The sequence below is a fragment of the Leptonychotes weddellii genome, chromosome 9, assembly GCF_054177405.1.
Source record: "Leptonychotes weddellii isolate Sample4059 chromosome 9, ASM5417740v2, whole genome shotgun sequence".
NCBI lineage: Eukaryota > Metazoa > Chordata > Mammalia > Carnivora > Phocidae > Leptonychotes > Leptonychotes weddellii.
In genome coordinates this window covers 22,004,476-22,027,052 of record NC_138377.1, presented here as the reverse complement: position 1 = coordinate 22,027,052, position 22,577 = coordinate 22,004,476, and the positions used below count along the sequence as shown (strand labels likewise).

At 41.4% G+C, this 22,577-nt stretch overlaps 2 protein-coding genes across 2 annotated transcripts in view; one reads left to right on the top strand and one right to left on the bottom strand.

Annotated features, from left to right (window-relative positions):
- The window catches only part of TMED8 (transmembrane p24 trafficking protein family member 8), a 43,468-nt gene extending 34,230 nt beyond the window's left edge, over positions 1–9,238 (bottom strand). Inside the window, exon 1 of the mRNA XM_006746748.3 lies at positions 8,990–9,238. Within this exon, the coding sequence (XP_006746811.2) occupies positions 8,990–9,074 (85 nt within the window). The 5' untranslated portion in view covers positions 9,075–9,238. The remainder of the gene's footprint in view (positions 1–8,989) is intronic.
- A 17-nt stretch (positions 9,239–9,255) lies between these two features.
- SAMD15 (sterile alpha motif domain containing 15) lies at positions 9,256–22,259 on the top strand. Its single transcript, XM_031017537.2, has 3 exons — positions 9,256–11,463; positions 12,663–12,761; positions 21,223–22,259. Exons 1-3 carry the CDS (start codon positions 9,445–9,447, stop codon positions 21,457–21,459), a joined length of 2,355 nt encoding a protein of 784 aa, XP_030873397.1. The 5' UTR covers positions 9,256–9,444; the 3' UTR covers positions 21,460–22,259.
- Positions 22,260–22,577: the final 318 nt, after the last annotated feature.

The window sequence follows — 22,577 nt, the reverse complement described above, 5'->3', positions numbered from 1 at the left end:
TACATGGACTTTTAAAGAATGTTAAAACCACCTTGCATTCCTGAAAAAACCCAACTTGGTCATATATATTCCTGGATTTAGTCTGCTAACATTCTGTTCATGACTTTTTGCATCTATGTTAATGAGTGAGATGAAACTGTGATTTTCCTTTCATCTGAGATCATTTTGATTCTACCTGAAGAATTTATTCCTTAAGTGCCAGTGTTCAGGTGACAAATCCTGTTTTTGACTGTCTGAAAATATCTTTATTTAACCTTCATTCTTAAAGACTGTTTTCCTGAAAAAAGAATTCTATATTGGTATTTCTTTCAGTATTCTAAAGACAATCTCGCTTGTACTGCTCTGTGCAGAAGTCAGCTGTCAGTCCAATTACTATTTCTCTGAAGGCAAACTGTAATTTTTCTCTGGCTACTTTTCTCTTTACTTTGCTTTTATAGCAATTTTTTAAAAAAGATTTTATTTATTTATGTGACAGAGACACAGCGAGAGAGGGAACACAAGCAGGGGGAGTGGGAGAGGAGAAGCAGGCTTCCTATGGAGCAGGGAGCCTGATGTGGGTCTCGAACCCAGGACCCTGGGATCATGCCCTGAGCCAAAGGCAGACGCTTAACGAATGAGCCTAACGAATGAGCCACCCAGGCGCCCCTATAGCAATTTTTTAAAAATATTTTTTTTTTGAAAGAGACAGAGACAAAGCACATGAGTGAGAGCTGGGGGAGGGGCAGAGGAAGAGTGAGACAGTCTCAAGCAGACTCCCTGCTGAGTGCAGAGCCTGACATGACTGGGCTCCACCTCACAACCCATGAGATCGTGACCTGAGTAGAAACCATGAGTCAGACGCCTAACTTACTGGCTCACCCATGCACCCCAGTTTTATAGCAGTTTTAACTTAATGTGAATCTACTGTAGATTTCACTGTACTTATCCTGCTTGGGATACATAGGGCTTCTTAAATCTGTGCATTCCATTAGCTTTGGAAAATTCACAGCTATTATCTCATCAAGCATTGCTTCTGTCCATTCTTGCTCTCCTCACCTTCTAGGACTCCAATTATATAAATGTTAGACCTTTTCACCATATCTTCTCTGTCTCTTACCTCTTTCCTGAATTTCCCATTGTTGCATTTTTAAATATTTTCTTCTGGATATTTTCTTCTGACCAGGTCACTATTCTCTCTTCAGACATAGTAACTTTTTGCTAAGCCTATCAACTGAGTTCTAAATTTTCATCTGTTTAACTACAGAATTTCTATTTGGTTCTATTTTTTTTTTAAGATTTTACTTATTTGACAGAGAGAGAGAGCACAAGTAGGCAGAGCGGCAGGCAGAAGCAGAGGGACATGCAGACTCCCTGTAGAGCAGAGGGAGCCCGATACAGGACTCAATGCCAGGAGCCCAGGATCACAACCTGAGCCGAAGATAGTCGCTTAACCAACTGAGCCATCCAGGCACCCTATTTGGTTCTATTTTTATAAATTTCAATTCTTTGCCAAATTTATCAAACTTGTCTTTTATCTTGAACATAATAAATATAATTATGTTTCAGTCTGTTGCCCCTTTGGATCCATTCATTCTATTGTTTGATTTTTGTTCATGTTCTCTTCCAGGAATCTGGTTATTAATCAAATGTACCAGAAACTGTTCTCATAAAATTGTTTTTAGAAACAATCTGAAGCCTAATCTAAATAAACCTCCAGAGGTTTGCCCTTGCTTCTTCCACATACCTGGGGACTCTAGCAGCCTGGGAGCACCTTAACCCAATTTCATGAACTTAGATTTTTCTGAAACTGAGCTGCACTCCCTACAATGGCCTATTTCTAATTTACCCTTACTTCCAGAACATGGCCTTTCATAGTTCCAACCCAGAGAAAAGGGAGTTCACCAGGGTTCCCCCTATTTGACTGGTTCTGAACATTCCTTGTTGCTTTAGTCCAGAGAGGCACATTCACAGCCTTGACAAGCTTCCTCACTCAAGAATCCAGCATATGCCATCAGAGGAGAAAGGAGCCCTCAAAATGGACTCTCATCGCTGGACTTCTATCTTTATACTTCGGCCCTCACATTGATTATAGCCTGGTAATTCTTCATTATCTGGCTAGCTCCCCAGGATCTTCAAGCAAATATTCATATGTTGAAAATTATTTTCTAATCGTCCCCAGTGGGAGAACTGATCCGATTACCTAGGCTGCCATTACTCAAAACAGAAACCAACACCGCCGCTTTACCTTTTTCAGTTTGAAAATACCTTACTGAATAAAATGGAAACAAAATAGAACTTTTAAAAGTCTGCCTTCTCGGAGCACCTGGGTGGCTCAGTCTTTAAGCGTCTGCCTACGGCTCAGGTCATGATCCCAGGGTTCTGGGATCGAGTCCCGCATCAGACTCCCTGCTCAGAGGGAAGACTGCTTCCCCCTCTCCCTCTGCCTGTTGCTTGTGTTCCCTCTCTCGCTGTCTCTCTCTGTCAAATAAATAAATAAAATCTTAAAAAAAAAAAAAGTCTGCCTTCTTTCTGTCACTGGCTAACAGTATCAGTTCATCTAAGTGGTGGTTCTATCCCCCTTTGATTTATCTTTAGACAGAAATGAAATTAGCACAAAAATAATGAAAAACCGTAGTGGATTTAAAGAATAACATAAAATTGATCCCTAAAGAGATTTACAACCTATACTTCATAAAAAAATTTCATCTGAGAGAAAAAAGCCCAGAAAGGGTCAGTTCCTGATGAGCAGAAAGGCAAGAGATGTATAGAATGTCTCTTACAGTATAAGCATAGAAAAGAATCTCATGATACATCTGTGTGGTTTTTTTTCTGAACAGATAATATATCCATATTATTCAAAATTCAAGAAGTATAAGAGTATACAGTGAAAACTTCCACCCACCTCAGTCCCCACCACCAAAAGCAACCAATGTTATTCGGTTTTGTAGTCTCCCAGAGTTACTTTATGCACGTAAGTGTGTGTGTGTGCATATATATTCTTTTTTATACAAATAATAAGCATATTAAACACACTTTTCCCCCATTTATATCTCAGAGATCTTTCCATAACTATATATGAAAAGTTTTGTCATTTTTTTTCTACAGCTGATTAATATTTCATTGGCTGGATATTCCATAATTTATTTAACCAGTTCCCTATTGATGGACATTTATGTCCTTCCTAATCTTTTACCATTATAAACCATGCTACAAAAACTTTGCGTCTAAATAGGCCTGGGTGTCTCAGATGGTTAAGCGTCTGCCCTCGGCTCAGGTTATGATCCCAGGGTCCTGGGATTGAGCCCCATATCGGGCTCCTGGCCCAGCAGGGAGCCTGCTTCTCCCTCTGCCTCACCCCGGCTCATGCTTTCTCTCTCTTTGTGTCTCAAATGAATAAATATTTTTTAAAAAATAAATAAATAAATAGGCACAAAAATAAATCTAGAGGATAAATTCCTAGAAGGAATGATCAATGAGAGCATATACTGTAATTGTGATGGATATTGACAAATTGCCCTCCACAGCATTTGTATTAATTTACACTCCTAAAAGCAATGCATGGAAGTGCTTGTTCCTGCACACCCCTACCAACATAGTGAGAGATCAAACTGCCCAGCGTATATATCATTTCCATGTCCCTTAACAAAAATTAGGTTGAGCATTTTTCATATGCTAGGAGCCACTTTTCCTAAAACCTTAACAGCTTAATATAGGAGGAAAAGAGTGAAAAGAGATAGTGCTCTTGATTTTTAGGGTTAAAGGTATATGCTAAATTATGTAAGAACTACTGGTAAAACAACTTGTAACAGGATTCAGAGAGGCAGGAAGTAAGAAAAGGAGAAAGAAATACTTAAGTTTATTTCCAGCAGTATCAAGTGTGGAAGATGCAGTCCTCTTGTAGAGAGAGAAAACCATTACAAACAGCTTGTTCGGTTTCCTAAATTTATTTAGTGACATTTAGACCACTATAAAGAAGAAAAAGCCAATTTTTCTATAGAGAGCTTTTAATATGTCAGCCAAATATAGACCAATTCTACAAGTATTCTGAGAAGAGACCAGAGAAACCAGGACTAGTTTTGCAAATTTAGATGGTATATGGGAAAATGTTTTTTTTTTATTTTAATGGGTATGTATTTAACACATATTAGGAAAAGTTGATACATCAAAATAGTAATAGCACAGATATCATTTAGAATGAAACAAAATTTTAAATGTCAATTTAAAGAAAAAATAGTAACCAAATAATTTTGGAATGTATTCTCTAACGTGGCAAAAACCATGACGTGCTACCTGCATGGCCAAAGTCTTAGAAACAATGAACAGAGAAAGGAAAATGGAAGCTCAAGAATAACTAAATTTATAGATTATAGCCTCTAAAGCAAGGTGAAGAGGAAACAAACTTTCCTATAATGATTTATTTTATATTTGACAATATTTAAAATATTAGTTTTCTTTCTATGTTACCAGCATTCTGATCATGCTACAGATTTAAACTTATTGTGTACTTTGTACTTTCTCTACAAAGAGAACCAAAAAACAGGTTTTTTCTAAAGCATTTGAATATCAGGTCAGAGTTCTTTAGAACAGGTCTCATAGGACTTCCCCTTCACTAAACAGGCTGCGGAGATAATTAGCCTGGGCTTTTAGATTCAAGGGCAGAGGAACCAAAAGCAGGTTATGTGGTTATAGACTCAAGAGGCTTAAACAAAAAGAAACTGGCTGAGTTTATATTCCAACCAAATCCCAAAACCACATGATCCAATTTGTCATCAGTCCTTCTGAGTGAAACCAGCTCTTCAGTGGTCATTCAGACTACAAACCTTGCGTTATAATGTCATGGAATGAATAATGACAGGACTGACTATCTCAACACCACAAAAACACAACCACTATCAGAAAAAAAAAAAAAATTACCACAGGCAGACAAATTTATACCATTTTGATATAAAACTACAATAGAAAAGCAAAAAACCATAAGGGCTCATTGGCATAAATTCCCACGCTTTTGCTCCATCCACTATGATAGCCACCAATTTTTAAAATTCAATTTAAATTGAAATAGCTACAATATGCAACATTTCCATCACTGCAGAAAGACTAACCACACTGCTCTAAGACCTACATAAGAATCATGACAAGTTAACCTGACTTGTGTCCAATCCTTAGCGTCTAAGTGCCTTGATAACTCTCACAGTCATTTATACCAAACTAATTTCTAATGCTAACTTCAAGGTCATAACAGACTTTGCCCTTTATTTTCCACAAAGCTCCCTAAACTTAAAAAAAAAAAAAAAAGTCTGTTCTTAAGTGATGCAACATGTATGCCTAAGAGAGTTTCACTATATAAAGAGTGACATCTCTCTCCTCTTGGGGACTGAAGGACCCAGGTGCCCCAAATAAGAGACTATTAGAAACAATTACAGTTCACAAAACAATAATAGCACTGTGGTCACCGTAAAGCTGAGTTCAGAAGAACATAAAAAAGTTTCCTTACTTCATCACTGAAACTTCAGCTAACAAACATGAAGACACTCAAAAGGTACTCTCTGCAGAGAATATTGTTAAAAAAAAACAAGTTATGATTTCTGGATAATTATAAATTCCTGCTTTGAAGGAATAAGATACACTGAAAGATCAAAACCTTTTATTTTAATCAAAACCTTCAATTCAATAACAACAGAATGTCCAAACTCATTTCTTTTTTTTTTTTTTAAGATTTTATTTATTTATTTGACAGAGAGAGCAAGAGCGAGAGCAGGAACACAAGCAGGGGGAGTGGGAGAGGGAGAAGCAGGCTTCCCGCTGAGCAGGGAGCCCGATGTGGGGCTCAATTCCAGGACCTTGGGATCATGACCTGAGCCGAAGGCAGACCCTTAACAACTGAGCCACCCAGGCACCCCCAAACTCATTTCTTATTGCTGTTTTCCCTCTAGGAGAGGAATGGCAGAAACCTCCTTCAATTTCATTCTATCTCAGGCCTCTATTGTTTACTTACTGGATCATTTTCTAGAGGAAGGTGGCAGAAGAATCCAATCAGACTGCTAATTTGAAGCAGTTTTTTAAGTTTATTCCCCAGGTTATAAAAATCAAGCCAGATGCATGATTTCTGCACTGCTTTGGAAATCCAGCTTCATGCTAACCCCACATTTCTCAACAGCAGCACTGCTGACACTTGGGGCCAGAACATTCTTCGTTGTGGGGGCTGCCCTGTGCATTGCAGGGCATTGAGCGGCATCCCTGACCTCTACCCACTACATACCACTGACAGCCCTCCCCCACCTCCCCAGCCCCAGCAGTGACAACCAAACCATCCCCTGAGCATCCCCAGGCAAAATCGCTCCTGCTTGAGAACCACTGCTTTAACCCAAGGAACATTCTTAATTATCTCAACCCTAATTCTTCATATGCACTTGGTGCTCCTCCAAATCTCTGTGTTGAGACTTTGTCTCTCAATCCAGCAAATATTTATAGGACCTCTAGGACACAACATTAAGGGCTCTAGGAGATAAACAGAGGAGACAGATTCTGTCCCTCCCCTCAAGCAGATTTCTTGAGGGTAAGTACATAAAGAACTGTAATAACAGATACTCAATTATATAATGTTTTGAGTTGCTGATGTTTGTTCCTGGGGTACTCTCATCTTACCACACTAGAAACACCTTGAGGGCAAAGACCATAACCTGCCCTGGAATACCAATACTGGATCAATAGCCAAAAAAAACAAACGATTGTAAGCTTCATGACAACAAGGTGACAGTTTCATACAGATAGCAAAATCACCACACTAACTTGGGCAGATAAGTTAACCTCTCTCAGCTGTAGTTTGTTCTTCTATAAAATGGGGGGAAAGGGGCACCTGGGTGGCTCAGTCAGTTGATCTGCCTTCGACTCAGGTTGTGATCTCGGGGGTCCTGGGGTCCAGCTCTGCCTCACGTAGGGCTCAGTGGGGAGTCTGCTTCTCCCTCTCCCCCCGCCCCCCTCCTAACCGCTCGTGCTCTCTCTCAAATAAAATCTTTAAAAACAAAATAAAATGGGGAGAAAATGACTGTTGACAGGATTAAGTCAGATAACACAAGTAAATCTTTGTCCAATTTCTGGCACAAAGAAGCATTCAATTAATGTAAGTCATCATTACTATTATTTTATTAGCAACAAATCCTACCTCAAGGGGAAGAGTGTGCTCTGGGCTACAGTAACAAGCCCCTACATGACAGAAAAAGAAACCAACAGTCACCCTAAGGGCAAGAGGAAGAAAGTAACCAGAAGTATTTTTACCAATGTCCTGGGAAGAAAAAACTGAATGCAGGACCCAATTAAAAGAGGGGGGAGGGGAGGAATTCAAACTCTGAGACAAACCCACCATCCTCCAATATATTTGACTATTCTTAGTCAAAATTTAAAATGTTTGGGCTTGTTTGCCATAAGCACACAAGGAGCTTAAGGGGAAGTAAAAACAAAACAAAACAAACACAACACTCATAAATACTGACATATGCAAGGGACAGATGTTTATGAGACTCTTGAGTGTTCGTTTGCTGAATCTTTTTAGAAATTATGCTTAAAATTTCTATTGCTGTAATGTTAAATACATGCCATCAATTCTGAACATACTATAAAGCATAAAAGTTCATACAAAGGAAAAAAGGACAAAATTTGTCATATGTTTTAAAGTAAGAGAACATAAAATCACGGGGGAAAGCTGGGTGATTCACAGGGGTGTGTGTGTGAGAGAGGTGTGTGTGTGTGTCTGTGTCTGAAGCAGCATTAGAGGATGGGAGATATTTGGGATAGAAGTAAAAGATGAGAAGAATCACCACCATGCAGGAAGACACACATCCAGAAACACCTCTGAGAGCACACAGAGTTGAAGTGAGCAAAAACAGATCTTATTCTCAGAACAATGAATAACAACACCAGTTATAGTGTGTCCCGGGGGGCTAGGCACTGAAACTTCAGACAGTGGCTCATGTAACCCTCCCGGCAATCTTATTAGGCGGGTACTGTTAGTACCCACATTTTTACAGATGAGGAAACTGAGACAGGGAGATGTGACTGGCCCAAGGTCACTTAATCAGTACGCTGAAGATGCAGACTCCAACCCAGGCGCCCCGCACCACCTCTACCACTATAGCTGATGGTGTCTATTTTCATTTCAGACTTGGAAAATTAATTTCTACTTGCCACTTAGTGAAACCAGTTCTCTCCCCCTACCCTTTGAATCTCCATGTGTGGTGAGCATAAGGAGGCCCGAGAGGTCAAAGTGCGATGGATTCACCCTTCGCCTCTGGCTGCTGAAGTATCCCCCGCGCAGGAACTCGCGTGGGTAGAAACAAATGAGGGAGGGTCGCCAAAGTCCCTATTTCAGCCCCTAGGTCCTGCCTTTGCTCCGGCCACGATGCTCACTCATAAGACCCCAGAACCTCCCGGCTCCCGCTCTGCTTCTTGTCTCCCCCACTCTGAGCGACCGAGAGGCGGCGGCGAGGCGCGGGGGCCTGTGTGCTGGGGCGGGGTGCCGGGCCAAGCGGGGCTCAGGCCAGCGGCAGGCGAGGCTGCCCTGCCGGACCCGGGCAGAGAGAGCGCGGAAAGCCTGGGCCAGGACAGAGGTGGGCAGCGGGGTGCGGAGCCACGAGCAGGGAGCAGCGAGGCTGGCGGGGCTGGGGTCCGCGGCCAAGGAGAGACCCGCGGGCGAGCTGAGGCTCAAGAGGCGCCGGGGGCACTGCCATCTGGGCCGATCGGAGAAAGGAAGCGGGGCAGGAACCACGGCATTTCGAAACAGGAGTAGCGAGCAAGCTCTAGCGCAGTCCCGGGCCGGCGGGGGAGGCGGGGGCCGAGGGCCCGAGCGCGGCCCGGAGGAGTGAAGGCGTAGGCTCTGCGCGCGAAAGGGATGCCCGGGTGGGTCCGCTGCGCCGACGGGCGCGGGGCAGAGTGGGACAGGGCGCGGCCGAGCCTCGCGCGACGAGCGGGGCCCCGAGGCCGGGCGGACTCACCCGCCGGCCCCCGGCTTGCGTACCTGAGGCGGCCGCCTGGCTCCCCTCCACTCCCGGGCCGTCCCCGCCGCGGCCCGCCGGCCCCCCGGCCGCCTGCCGCTCCGACATTTGCAGCCCGCTCCGCCAACGCCTCGGCGGCCTACAGCGAGAGGCTCCGGAAACAGCCGAAGGCCGAGCGAGCACAGCGGCAGCGGCGGCGGCGGCGCGCCGGGAGGAGCCGAGCGGGGCCCGCGGGCCGGAAGAGGCGGTGCGCCGGCCCCAGAGCGGCCGTAGGGGCTTGGGGCAGCCGAGGCTGGCGACGCGGACGCGGGGAGGGTGACTGCGTGCTTTTGATCGCAGGTTTTTAGTCAGGGTTTGACAGAACAAACAAAACCTGGGGAAGATTCAGGAAGACTCGGCCGGAACTCATGGTATCCATAGCGACGCTATCGGAAGTTGGGGTTGCTAGGAGGCCTGGGCGCGTCGGCTAACGTGCGTCATGGCTGAAGTCCCAGAGTATTACGATTCCGGCCCAGTTGAAGGAGAAGATCTGGAGTATGAGGTAGTCGACCTACCAACGTCTCTTAAAGTGGCTCAAGATGCCGAAGCTGACACCATGGCAGAGGTAGGCCCGGAGCTACCTGTAGAGATTGACCAGGAACCCCAGCCAGAGACAGAGGAAAAAGACCTCGAAGAAGTGGGGGCGCCAGAGAATGTACACCTACACGTAAAACCAACCGGCACGTCCAAGGAGGAGATTCCCAAGGAGTCTGAGAGAGACCTTCCTAGCGAGACTGATCGAGGGATGCCGCAGAAGGCAAAGTCGGAGACATTGAGAGAGATGGGAGGAGAGCTTTTCAAGGATTTGGAGGTCCTTATGGATGATGAGCCAGATTTAGAGCCACTGGAGGAGGCCAAATTAGATGTTACAGAGGATGTACTCCTAGAGTCAGATAAGGAAACAGATCCGGAGCTACCAGAGGAGACAGAGACTGAAGTTTCAGGGGCCTCAATCAGTGAGACAAGATTAGAGTTGCTAGAACAGACCATACTGGAGGTTCTGGAGGATTCATTGAAAGAGCAATATGAAGAAACAGGTCCAGAACCTCCAGAGCAGACCAAACCTGAATTTCCAAGTGAGAAACCAAGAAAATCAATTGAAGAGGCAGATCTACAGCTGCCAAAGATGACCATTCCAAAGGAAGCACAAAGAAAATCACCTGAGGAGAAAGGGACAGAGCCATCTGAGCAGGCCAAACCAGAGTTTCCAGAAGGGAAACCAAGAGAAACTGAAGAGGCAGGTCTGGAACCTCCAGAAGAAACTAAACCAGAGGTTCCACAGGAGATACAAAGAAAATCAACTGAGGAGAAAGAGACAGAGCCACCTGAACAGACTAAACCAGAGTTTCCAAAGGAGAAACAAAGTAAGTCTACTGAGGAGGCAGGTGTAGAACCACCAGAAGAGACTAAACCGGAGAATCCAGAGGAGGACCAAAGAAAATCAACTGAGAAGAAAGAGACAGAGCCACCTCAGCAGACCAAATCAGAGTTTCCAGACCAGAAACCAACTAAGTCTAGTGAAGAGACAGGAAGAAAGTCAACTGAGGAGAAAGAGACAGAGCCACTTGAAGAAACCAAATCAGAATTTCCTGAGGAAAAATCAAGAAAATCAATTGAGGAAACAGGTCTAGAGCCATCAGAAAAGACCAAATCAGAAGTTGAAGAGGAGACCCACAAAGAGTCAACTGTGAAGAAAGTTTTAGAACCACTAGAGGACACTCGATCATCAGAGCAAAAAGATAAGCAAAGAAAATCAACTGAGGAGACAGGACTGGCACCACCACAGAAGTCCAAATCAGAGGAGACAGTAAGAGACTCAACAGAAGAGAAAGGTCTAGAGCCAAAGTTTCCAAAGAAAGAACCAAGAAAAACAACTGAGTTTGAAACAGGTCAAATGCCACCACAGAAGACGAAACCAGAGGTCCAAGAGAAGACACAAACAGAGGAAACTAAAGAGAAAGATCTAGAATTACCAGATAAAGCCCAACTACCACTAAGAATAGTGTCACATACAGAATTTTTCAAGGAAGATAGGCCAAAACCAGTCAAATTTAAGTATTCCCTAGACAAGGATGAGCTAGAACACTCTGACTATCAAACGAGAAAGTGGTCAGTAAAAGAAACCAAGAAAGCTAAAAGAGAGTCTATGTTCGGGTCTCTCACAATAAGTGAAGTAGATTCAGTGAGTGTAAGTTATGAGTTTCCTAAGGATTTTAAAGGACTGTTTGAGGTTACCGATATCAATGATGATTTATACCCTTACCTCTCAGACTCTCAGAGGGATTTGAGAGAGTCTTCTAGTGAAAAAGTTGTAGATTTTTCCCCAGAGTTGAAACAGGTACACAAAGATGAAGAAACCCAGCCAAAAGAAAGTGCTGAGCTACAATTTGAGTATCTTAAATGGAGCCCAGAGAAAGTTGCAGAGTGGATTAGTGAGCTAGGCTTCCCTCAATACAAGGTATACAAAAGTTAACATTTTTAAAAATCACATTCTGTTATTCTATCTCTTAATCTTCTTACCCTTACCTGAGCTCTTGCCTCTTCTCCACGACAAGGAGTATAGGAAAGTCCTGGACTATGATAGAGGTAACGTGGATTTAAAGTTTGTCCTTTCCACTGATGTATTTTGTGTTTTGATAGAGGAAGGGAGGGTCACAGTTGTTTGTTTTCACTATTTATCACAATGAGTATACTTCTCTGCAATTCTTGAGTAAAGACTAAAAAATTTATATAGGCCTCTTTTCACAGGAAACTTTTTTTTTTTTTAACAGATTATGACCAAGGTAGACTTTTTGGTACTTTGTCAAGTTGTTTTAGTGGCAGCTGCCTTAACTTGTACTATTAATTAATTGTCTGCCCCAAATATGTCATGTGTATCATGAGCACCTAACAGTATTAATTTAAATAGCCAACTCACCAAGAGTAGTTTTATTAAAAAGATAGAGTGAGGGGCGCCTGGGTGGCTCAGTTGTTGGCCGTCTGCCTTTAGCTCAGGTCCTGATCCCAGGGTCCTGGGATCGAGCTCCGCATTGGGCTCCCTGCTCCGCGGGAAGCCTGCTTCTCCCTCTCCCACTCCCCCTGCTTGTGTTCCTGCTCTCGCTATCTCTCTCTCTGTCAAATAAATAATTTTTTTTAAAGTTTTTTAAAAATAAAAAAAAAGGTAGAGTGAATGTCAACTATATGTCAATAAAAAAATATTTAAAAAAATTAAAAAAGAGGAAACCGAAAAAAAAGATAGGGTAAATCCTCTTATTTCATTGATGCCAACTATGTTCTTAGGCTACCACAAAAAAAACACAAGGTCTGAAATCTTTTGTACTGCTTAAAAATGTAATTGAGGCATGAAAGGAGCACTAGGTGTATCATGCCAGAAAAAAAAAATATTAAGGAACAGTATGAAATTTATTGGAAAGCTTAGATGGAAAATATGTGGGATTATTAGGATTACTTTAAATTTGAATTTAATTTAAAACTGAATTAAAAATTTTTCCCTATACAGAACCAGAAACAAACCTGATTTATCTCTCCTTCCCTTCTCTTCCCCCAACCCTTTCTTCTCCTTCCCTCCATCCCTCCTTTCTTTCTTCCTTTCTTTTCTTTCTTTTCTTCCTTCTATTTACCATAATCATTTGAGTGATATTCTTGTTGTTCTAACAGGAATGTTTTACCACAAACTTCATCTGTGGTCGAAAGCTCATTTACGTAAACTGTTCAAACCTCCCTCAGATGGGGATAACTGATTTTGAGGATATGAAGGTGAGTTGTGTTTAATGTTTCCCTACAGAGCACTGTCTCAGACCAACCTCCTTTTCTTTCAACCTGGCCTCCTATTTCTGTCAGTGATGTGACCATAATCCCAGTCCCATCCCCCCTATCCCCACCCTCCCACACACAGTGGTTTTTTCCTCTGTCTCCTTTGATCCCCACAAAGATCCCAAGAACTGTCAGTTCCCTGTATAGCATCTGGCTTTTTCCATTCTCATTTGTTCAGACCTCTCTTGCCTCATTCCTAGAATATTCCAGTAGCCTCCTGCTTTTAGTCTCTGTCCATAGGCCCTTTGGATCCAAAGCCCAGCTATTAGACTTTCACCCTCCAAGTATTTAGTCAGAAACGTTTGGATCCCCTGTGCTTGCAAGAGAGTTTCAGTTCTTTAGCTTAGGACTTGAGGCACTCCACAAGCTTTCTCCAGCCACCACTCTTTCCCCTACATCTCTACAGGAGTTTCCTGCTCAATCTCACGCGGTCTGACTCACACCCTTGAACTCCTGCCTTGTACATTCCTCCCTCTGCATCTCTGCTCAGTCCCCCTCCCCCTGTATGACTAACATGAGCCTTAATCCTCCTTCGCGACCCAGCTCAGTTCTCATCTCCCCATGAAATCTTTCCTGACCTCCCCAACCCCAATAAGCTCTCCCCGCAAGCTCTCAGATATTGTATGTCTCTAACACCCATTTGGTACTTTTATAACGCCATATGTGTTTGGCTGCTTTGCTGCCTAACTTTGCAGCAAGTTACATTAACCTCACTGGACCTCAATTTCCTAAGATCTCTCCAGCACCAGCAGTCTATGATTATGCTTCTTTGTATAACACTACCCTTCATTTATAGTGCTTTATAGTTGACAAAGCTTCACACACATAATCACATTTATAACCTTGTCTTTAATACCCCCCACTCCAACATATCAGTGTTCATTCAGTACACTCTTGAACATAAGCTCTGCCTCAGTGGTTCTCAAACTTGAATAGTCTTCGGAATCAGATGAAATTTTTTTTTTTTTTAATTCCTAGGATTCATGCTCCAGAGATTTTGATTCATTAGGTCTGGGGTAGGCCCTGGAATTTGCTCCCTACGTGACTCTTGATCAGGCATTAAAACCATGTAATTCCATAAGTCATATGATTTAGAAAATAAAGTTATACTTGTTAATACCTAAGTCCTTTTCCTGGCAACAAGATATAAAGAAATCCTTTAAATTATTAAACGTAGTCCTAAGTGAACATTTAATCTTTTGAACTCTACTATAGCCATCTTCTGAGTGCTTACCATGTGTTGGGCACCATACATACATTATTTCACTTAATCCCCATTTTATAGAAGAGAAAACTGAGGCCCAGAAAGATGAAGCAACTTACACAAGATTATTCAGAGAGTAAGTTTAAGAGCCAGAATTCAGATCCATTCTGTATGACTTCCATGCTCTATTTAAACCACTATACTTATTGCCTCTCTAAATGAACAATTTTGTAACCATGAACCACTACATACGTAATGTGGAAAAGGACCACTCATTACAAATTGGTATTTCCAACCATACCTTCACATAGCTACCAAGTACCACCAGATAAAATATCTTAACTCTTTTTATGTTCAAAGATGATATGACTGTGTTTATGAGCTCTAATTTCTACTTATGTTTATAGTGTTTTGGATTTTCTAAATAAAAATAAGGAATAGAATTAGCAAAATAGTAACCTGTAATACAAATTCCTGAAATGTTTTAAGTACCAACAATTTTAGCTGCTTATGAGAAAGCATTTTTCAGAGTCTGCCAATTCATTTTGTTTCTTTGACATTCTGATTCTAAAAATACAATATCAACAATGCAAGAAGAAAAACTGTAATTATGCCTTTTCAGGCCTTGCAAGAAATAAGAGGTCTTAAAACTCTTCTGAAATCCTCATGAGTAAATGATGTATCCAGTGGTCTATCCTTATACCCCAAGAACTTTGAATAAGCAAACTTGGGAATACTTATCAAAGTCACCAGACAAATGTGGCCTCTCCTTGAAGTCACTAGAGTAATAAAGATCAAGACATTTAAAGGTATCTTAGAAAAGTTTGCTTGACACTTAGGTCCACATAAGAAAGCTAATTATACACTGTGACAGAGGTAACTTTTTAGAGATCATACATGAGCTTAATGTCGGTTCCCAGTCCTCTTGGGAGCTTTCCTTGTGTAGTCTGAAACTGGCCCCTGTGCTCAGAGGGCAGGGAGAGACTGAAGAAAGAGGCAGGCCACTCCAGGTTGGTAGGTGGCAGTTTTAATAATAACAAAAGGAATTTACATACGAGGTTTGTCTTGGACGGCAGCAAGATGAATGGATCTCCACACCTGGCCTTTAAATCTCAAAAGTTTATAAAGAGGCTCTAACTGGTTCAGTAACATATACTGTGCAAGTGTTTTCAACACCATATCACCCTCTCAAGGCCATGTCCTTAAAGCAGCCTCTGGGAATGGGAAAGGCAAGTGGAACCCACATTCCAAGGACAAAGGAGGGGGTGAGGAACCTCTGAGTGCCTGGGTCCAGCTCATGGGTCAATCGGCAGTCATATCTTTTTTATCACATTCCCCAACACTTGAGTATGCTGTAGTTCCCTTTCTTACTGATATATAAGCATTTTTAATCCCACCATTATAATTACAGCAACTAGTATATCTACAATTTATCCCATAACAACACTTACACAGTGTAGTACTCTTTTTCATGCTAACTCTCCCACATCATCTGGGATGCCTGGGTGCCTCAGTCAAGTGTCCAACTCTTGGTTTCGGCTCAGGTCATCATCTCATGGGTCATGATCTCATGGGTCGTGAGATCAAGCCCCACATTGGGCTCTGTGCTCAGAGGGGAGTCTGCTTTAAGATTCTCTCCCTCTGCCCCTCCCCTCACTTGCTCACTCACTCGCTCTATCAAATAAATAAATCTTAAAAAAACAAAACCAAAAACCTCTCCTGCATCATCATTCATGGGCTTTGGCAGAGTGGCAGGACTGGGGAAAGAGCAGGTGGCTTGAGAGTTCAGAATTCCAGGCATGCTGCTAAGAAACTGAACTACATTTGGACTGCGCATCCCATTTACAAGCTTTGCAGTTAATGTATGGCCAGTTTCTGTTCCTTTCAGCTTCCTTTTACATCCTTAATTTTGCAATTATCCATGCTTACCCTGCAGAAAGAACTTACTATTTCCTGTGCCCTTCCTCCAACATACTGAGAAGACAAGAGAAGAGCTAACTGTGTGGGTGAGACTGATGGGGAGTATAGAAGGAAAGAAACACTAATTCTTTGAACCTGGCCAAGGGAGCTCTTGAAGCTACTATCCTGTTATTCCAATTTGTAGAGATGCATTAGCTTGGTAAAAAGGGGAGAGGAAGTCAATCTTAGTTATTCTAGGGACAAGCCAGACAAAATAGCATTATACCTGCTTCAGCTTTGTCTCTTAGAAAATAATTCTTAAAATATTTTTAACTGTTAACTCCATCAAGTGAAGAAAAGAATTCTGTGATAAATATTTGAAGAATAATATAGGTGAATTGCTTATTCCTTTTGTATGCATGATTTTCTATTACAAAATATAGCCTCATAAGCTTTATATCCCAGCAATTTTACTACACTTGCCTTGATGCAAACTATTTGAATAGCACAGATTCATAACATGTGAGCAAATTATCACTAGACAAAAATATTTTTCTTTTTTCAACTTTAAATTTCCGAATTATTTTAGTTTTACAGAAGAGTTACAAAGATAGTACAAAGTTCCTATATACTCTTAACCCAGCATCCCCTAATGTTAACATCTTATGTAACCATGGGACATTTATCAAAACAAAGAAATTGGGGTGCCTGGGTGGCTCAGTCAGTTAAGCGTGTGACTCTTCATTTTGGTTCAGGTCTTGATCTCAGGGTCGTGAGATTGAGCACCACCTCAGGCTCTGCACTGGGCATGGTCTGATTAAGATTCTCTCTCTCCCTCTCCCTCTGCCCCTCCACCCCTCTCTCCTGCCCTTAAAAAAAAAAAAAATTAACATTGGTACAATACTATTAAGCAAATTACAGACTTTATTCAGATTTCTGCAATTTTTCAACTGATGTCCTTTTTTTATTCCAGAATCCAGTCAGGGATACTACTTTGCCTTTAGCTGTCGTTGTTTTCTTGGTCTCCTCCAATATGTGACAGTTTCCTGATCTTTGTCTTTCATGACACTTTGAAAAGCAGTAGTCAAGTTTTTTTGAAGATTTCCCTCAATTTTAGTTTGTCTCACGTTTCCCATGAAGATACGCATTTTGGGGGAGACTATCACAGAGGTGATGAGCCCTTTTCATCTCATCTCATCAGGGAGTACATGATATCAACGTGATTTTTTACTGGAGATGTGAACCTTGATCGATCACCTGGTTAAAGTGGTGTCTGCCAGGTTTCTTCATTATAAAGTTACTATGTTCCCTTTTCAGATTCTGTTTATTAGAAGTGAGTTAGTAGGTCCAGCCCACACTCAGAGAGAGGGGAATTAAGATCCACCTCCTGGAGGGAGGAGTACCAGAGTTTATGGACATATAGTAAAACTATCACAGTAATAAATATATTGGAGAAGATAGTTTGAGGCTATGCAAATATCCAGTTTCTCCTTAAAATTTGGCCTACTAATTTTAGCATCCATCAGTGGATCTTGCCTGCAGCAGTTATTACTGTGGTGTTCTAATGGGGATTTTCTATTTTCCTCATTTCTTCCATGTTTAATTAGAACCCTTTGTAAGGATTCTGTGTTTAATTGTCCCTTCTCCACCATTTGGGAACACTTTCAGTTTGGCCCCTGTGTCCTCCTAATATGCTCCCCTTATTTTTTTCTAGTACTAGTACTCCAGCCAGAGCATTACATGTTACTTCAGACCATCTCCAAGGAGCCCTGGTTGCTTTTATCAGATTCTTAGCAACCAAGGTGTGGCACTAGTTGTGCTTGTTGCTGTGGGGGTGTCATGGCTTCTAGGCACTCTGAGCAGAAAGATGTAGGAAATATATGTATATATACAAATCCCATGTATACACAGATTTCTTCTTTCTGTTAGCATGAGTTCATATTGTTATCTCTGCCTCTAGCCCAGCACTGGCTTCATTCTAGCCTTCCCATCCTTCCTATTCCCTACCCCACCTGGCTTCTTGATAATTTCCTTCTCTGACAGGAGAAACCTGGCTCTCCTTATCTATAAATATGTATGCCTATGAGAAACAAATTTACCAACAGAGTATAGTGTTTGTCTACAGTTCTTTTTGTCTTCAGGCTTACACTACCTAGGCAAAACACTGTTTTTCAAAGTTAGTTATTTAGGTCAGCTCCTTTCTTCCCTACCCCTTCAGTGAGATTATGTCTTACTTTGTAATACAATTAGATTCATTGTCCACAGTCTATATTCTATCATGGGTTCCTGAGACATCCTGGCTTTTTAAAAATTTGCATACAGTAAAGTCACTCTTTGCAGTGGACAGTTCTGTGAGTTTTGGCAGACGCACAGGATCAGGTATCCACCACACAGAACCATACAGAACAATTCTGTCACCCTAAAATTTTCCTTGTGTCCCCTTGGTAGTCAGCCTATCACTCCACCCCAAGCCCTGACAACCACTAATCTGTTTCTTGTCGCTTTAGTTTTGCCTTTTCCAGAATGTTACATAAATGGAATCAAATAATATGTAGCCTTTGAGTCAGGCTTCTTTCCCTTAGCAAAATGCATTTAAGATTAATCCACATTGCTATATGAATTGACAGGCAGATTTTAAGGAAACTATACATCTGCTTTAATAATGGTGGTGTAGATGATTCATATTTGAACCATAACAAGATATCTTTAGGTTTAATTAAATTATAGCTTCCAGTTATGCAAATGTGCATAGTTACATACTATAAGGTAACCAAACAGTATAACTAAATCGGTAATGATGAAGCAAAACCATCAGTAGCTTACAAATAAAAGAATAGCAGCCTTTGGGGGCGCCTGGTTGGCTCACTCAGTTAAGCATCCAATTCTTGATCTCAGCTTAGGTCTTGATCTCAGGGCCCTGAGTTCAAGCCCCATACTGGGCTCCACACTGGGTGTGGAGCCAACTTAAAAAAAAAAAAAAGAATAGCAGCCTTTAAAAACCTTAATCAACACAAGATACAATGATGATATAGTAATAATAGAATCCTCTTGAAAGCTATAGGCGTTAAAATATCTGCTTAAGACCATGTGAAGTAGGTGCTCTGCAGTGATGTCAGGCATTGAGCATGGGCCACCATCTTAGAATGTGGAATTAAGAATCCTTAGGAAATCCTAATAGTCTTCATGAATACCTATATTTAATAATCCTTACTAACTCAAGTTACTAGTAAGTTGCTCTAAGTCTTAGGCAAAAATAAAATCTGTTGCTTGTTATTCATCAGAACTAAAGAAAGAACTCAGTTTTAGATTAATTTATAGCCCATCAAAGGACCCTCCTAGTCCTTTGCAAGAGATGGTCAGATTATATTTCCTGATTCCACATGTAACCAGTAGCTTTGTAACACTTTTAATTTCTGCATTAGAATATTAAACAGTACTGGACTTTCTCAGCCTACAGTAGGCACATAGCTCTTTTAGTTAATAGTGAATACATTTGTTTATGACTACAGGGTCCCTCCTGGGGACACCATCTGTAAACCTCAGTGAATTTGTGAAATAATCTGCTCTGGTAAGGGGCATTCAGGGTGAGTTGCTGACCAAAGAAGGTGCTCAGTGTAGCAGCCTCAGTTACAAATGAGAATGCTTAAGGGGTGGTAATTTGGATCTAAAAGTTCAATTGTATTCCCACTGGGTACAAGGCAACTGTGTAGACTCTCTTACCCACAAATCATCTCTAGACTCTAAATAAAACCAATTCAAGTAAGATTTGAGAAAAAGGTATCTTGTCTACCTATGTTTTTTTTTATTTATTTTTTAATCAGAGAGAAAGAGAGAGTGAGCACAAGCAGGAGGAGTGGCAGGCAGAGAGAGAAGCAGGCTCCTTGCTGAGCATGGAGCCCAATGCAGGACTTGATTCCAGGACCCTAGAATCCATGACCTGAGCCGAAGTCAGCCACTTAACTGGCTGAGCCCCCCAGGTATCCCTTGTCTATTTTTTTTATTTTTTAATTTTTTTTAAAGATTGTATTTATTTATTTGACAGAGAGAGACACAGCGAGAGAGGGAACACAAGCAGGGGGAGTGGGAGAGGGAGAAGTAGGCTTCCCATTGAGCAGGGAGTCTGATGCTGGGCTCCATCCCAGGACCCTGGGAACATGACCTGAACTGAAGGCAGACGCTTAACGGCTGAGCCACCCAGGCGCCCCTATCTATTTTTTTAAATAATTTTGTTTTTTTGTTTTTTTAGAGAGAGAACGCGCACACTCACGAGCAGGGAGGGGGCAGAGGGAGAGAGAGAGAGAATCTTAAATCTTAAGCAGGCTCCACACTCAGCATGGAGCCCAACACAGGGCTCGATCTCACTACCACAAGGTCATGACCCAAGCCAAAACCAAGAGTTGGACACTTAACCAACTGAGCCACCCAGGTGCCCTGTATCTTAGCTATCTAAAATGCATTACTAATGGACAGTTTTGCATCAGGTTAAGAACTGTAGCATGAATGCATTTTACAACCTTGTAACTATGGCCAGTAGTTTTAAACTAAACTAAAAGAAAAGAAAAAAACTCCACTCACCCTTTTGGTGGTGTTCTAGCAGAAATTTCATGGACTACATTCTCATCCAGATGCAGAATATGAATTCAGATAGCAGTGTTATAGCAGGCCTATGACTAAAGCTAGAATTTGAAAACGCAATGACAGTTTAATCTAGGATATCAAGTGGCATGGTGCTCAATGAATACAAAATATGTTTTAGAGACACTGAACACTGTGGCAAACAATATTGTAAAGAATATACCCGTATAGGTACTAGTAAAACAGCTGGAACTTTAATATCTGCTTTTTAGTCTTTGAGATTTGTTTTTAGTCAAACAAATTGAATAACCATTTGAGTAATAACCTTTTTTTCTTAATTGCAAGTTATCAGAGCCCCTTATAGACCAGTTATTTATTAACCTTCCCAGAGATAGTCATGGCTCTTAATCTAAACATGTTATCTGCTCATATCGTTGATCAGATTGCTCAGCCCAAAGAAAGAAATGAACCCATCTGTGGCAAGCTGATGCAAGGGCCTAGAAACATCTTTAAATGGAACTTATAAAAAGATAATAAATTACTTGGTGTTTTTCTTTAGAACCTTATTTTGGTAAGGACCTGGCTACTAAGACTTTCCATGTGTTATTTCATTATTTTATTTTCCCATAGAAATAAGAGGTTAGCATTCAAGAGACCTAGGAAAATACTTTGATTTAGTTATATTTTCAGTAAATTTTTCATTAAAAAATTATCCTTGTATTGCAGGCAATTTCTCGGCATACACGGGTGCTCCTGGGAATTGAAGAGCCATTGTTCAGTCGCACCATCGCCCTGCCCTACAGGGACAATATTGGCTTATTTTTAGAGCAAAAAGGTCATAGTGGGGTAAAATCTGATTCCTTGACCTTTTCTGAATTTGTGCAAGCGGCGGGATTACAGGATTATGCTCCAAAAACAACCGCCCCTGAAGAGAATGAAGCATTGCATTACACTGAACCATAGGGAAAAGCTGTTTTAATTACCTTGAAAGATCAAACTAAACTACTTGGGGGAAAGAAGTGTGTTCTTTTGGGTTCTCTTCTTCTCTTCTTCATTAAGGATTGGAATTAGAACTGCTGGCTCCACTCCTAGTTCTATCACCACCTCTAAGCATCTTCCCTTCATTTGTGTTGCAGTTCAGCCCCGTGTTTAAACAGAGCAATAGTTCTCTTTCTGGGTAACTGTAAGGATTCCTGATAAATTCTAGTAATGCATCTGGTAGTAGGAACATGTTAAGGAAATGGAATTAAAAGTAAAATCTCCTGCCAACCCAAATGAGGTTCTCCACAAATGCAGAAAAAGAAACAGTTGTATTATTGAATCAGCACTAAATCAGACAGTGATGGACATCACAGGCAAGCTGCTAAAGAAGATTACGAAGTCAAGGAAATCCCACCCTTTTAGATAGCCAGGCAGATAGAACCCATTACTTACATGTTAACTGTCTGTATTCAAAGGAAAAATGAAACTTCTCATATCTTTATGATAAACAGGAAGTTACTATGTGGAGCCGGGCACTTAGGCCAGGGAGATAGGGTGCCATCCTCCTCATTGCTCCCATTTCAAACAGACAGTCTTGGGATGTAAAACTGGCAGGTGACTTCTTCAACTTGTTAGAGGATTTATATACATTTCAAAAACAGAAAAAGGATTTAAATTACATGTTTTCTAAAGGAAATGTTTTAAGAAAAGGGAGGAGGGGAGTTCTTTTTTTACATCAGAGAAAAAAAATTTATTTTTTTAAAGATTTTATTTATTTATTTGACAGAGAGAGACACAGCGTGAGAGGGAACACAAGCAGGGGGAGTGGGAGAGGGAGAAGCAGGCTTCCCGCTGAACAGGACCCTGGGATCATGACCTGAGCCAAAGGCAGACGCTTAATGACTGAGCCACCCAGGCGCCCTCCCCAAAAAAAATTTTAGTATTTTTAAAAATTTATATTTATCCTTACAAACAATGTGGCTTATAGAAGTACCACTGACTATGGAATAGAGACTGGGGTTTGTTTACATGACTCTTTTATGTGGTACCTTCCAGACCTTTATAAAATGAAATTCAGGGGGTGCCTGGCTGGCTCTGTC

Coding starts and splice junctions, on each gene's coding strand:
- SAMD15 (XM_031017537.2), top strand. CDS start 9,445: ATGGCTGAAGTCCCAGAGTATTACGATTCCGGCCCAGTTGAAGGAGAA. Junction 11,464..12,662: donor TAGGCTTCCCTCAATACAAG/GTATACAAAAGT, acceptor TTGTTCTAACAG/GAATGTTTTACCACAAACTT. Junction 12,762..21,222: donor CTGATTTTGAGGATATGAAG/GTGAGTTGTGTT, acceptor CTTGTATTGCAG/GCAATTTCTCGGCATACACG.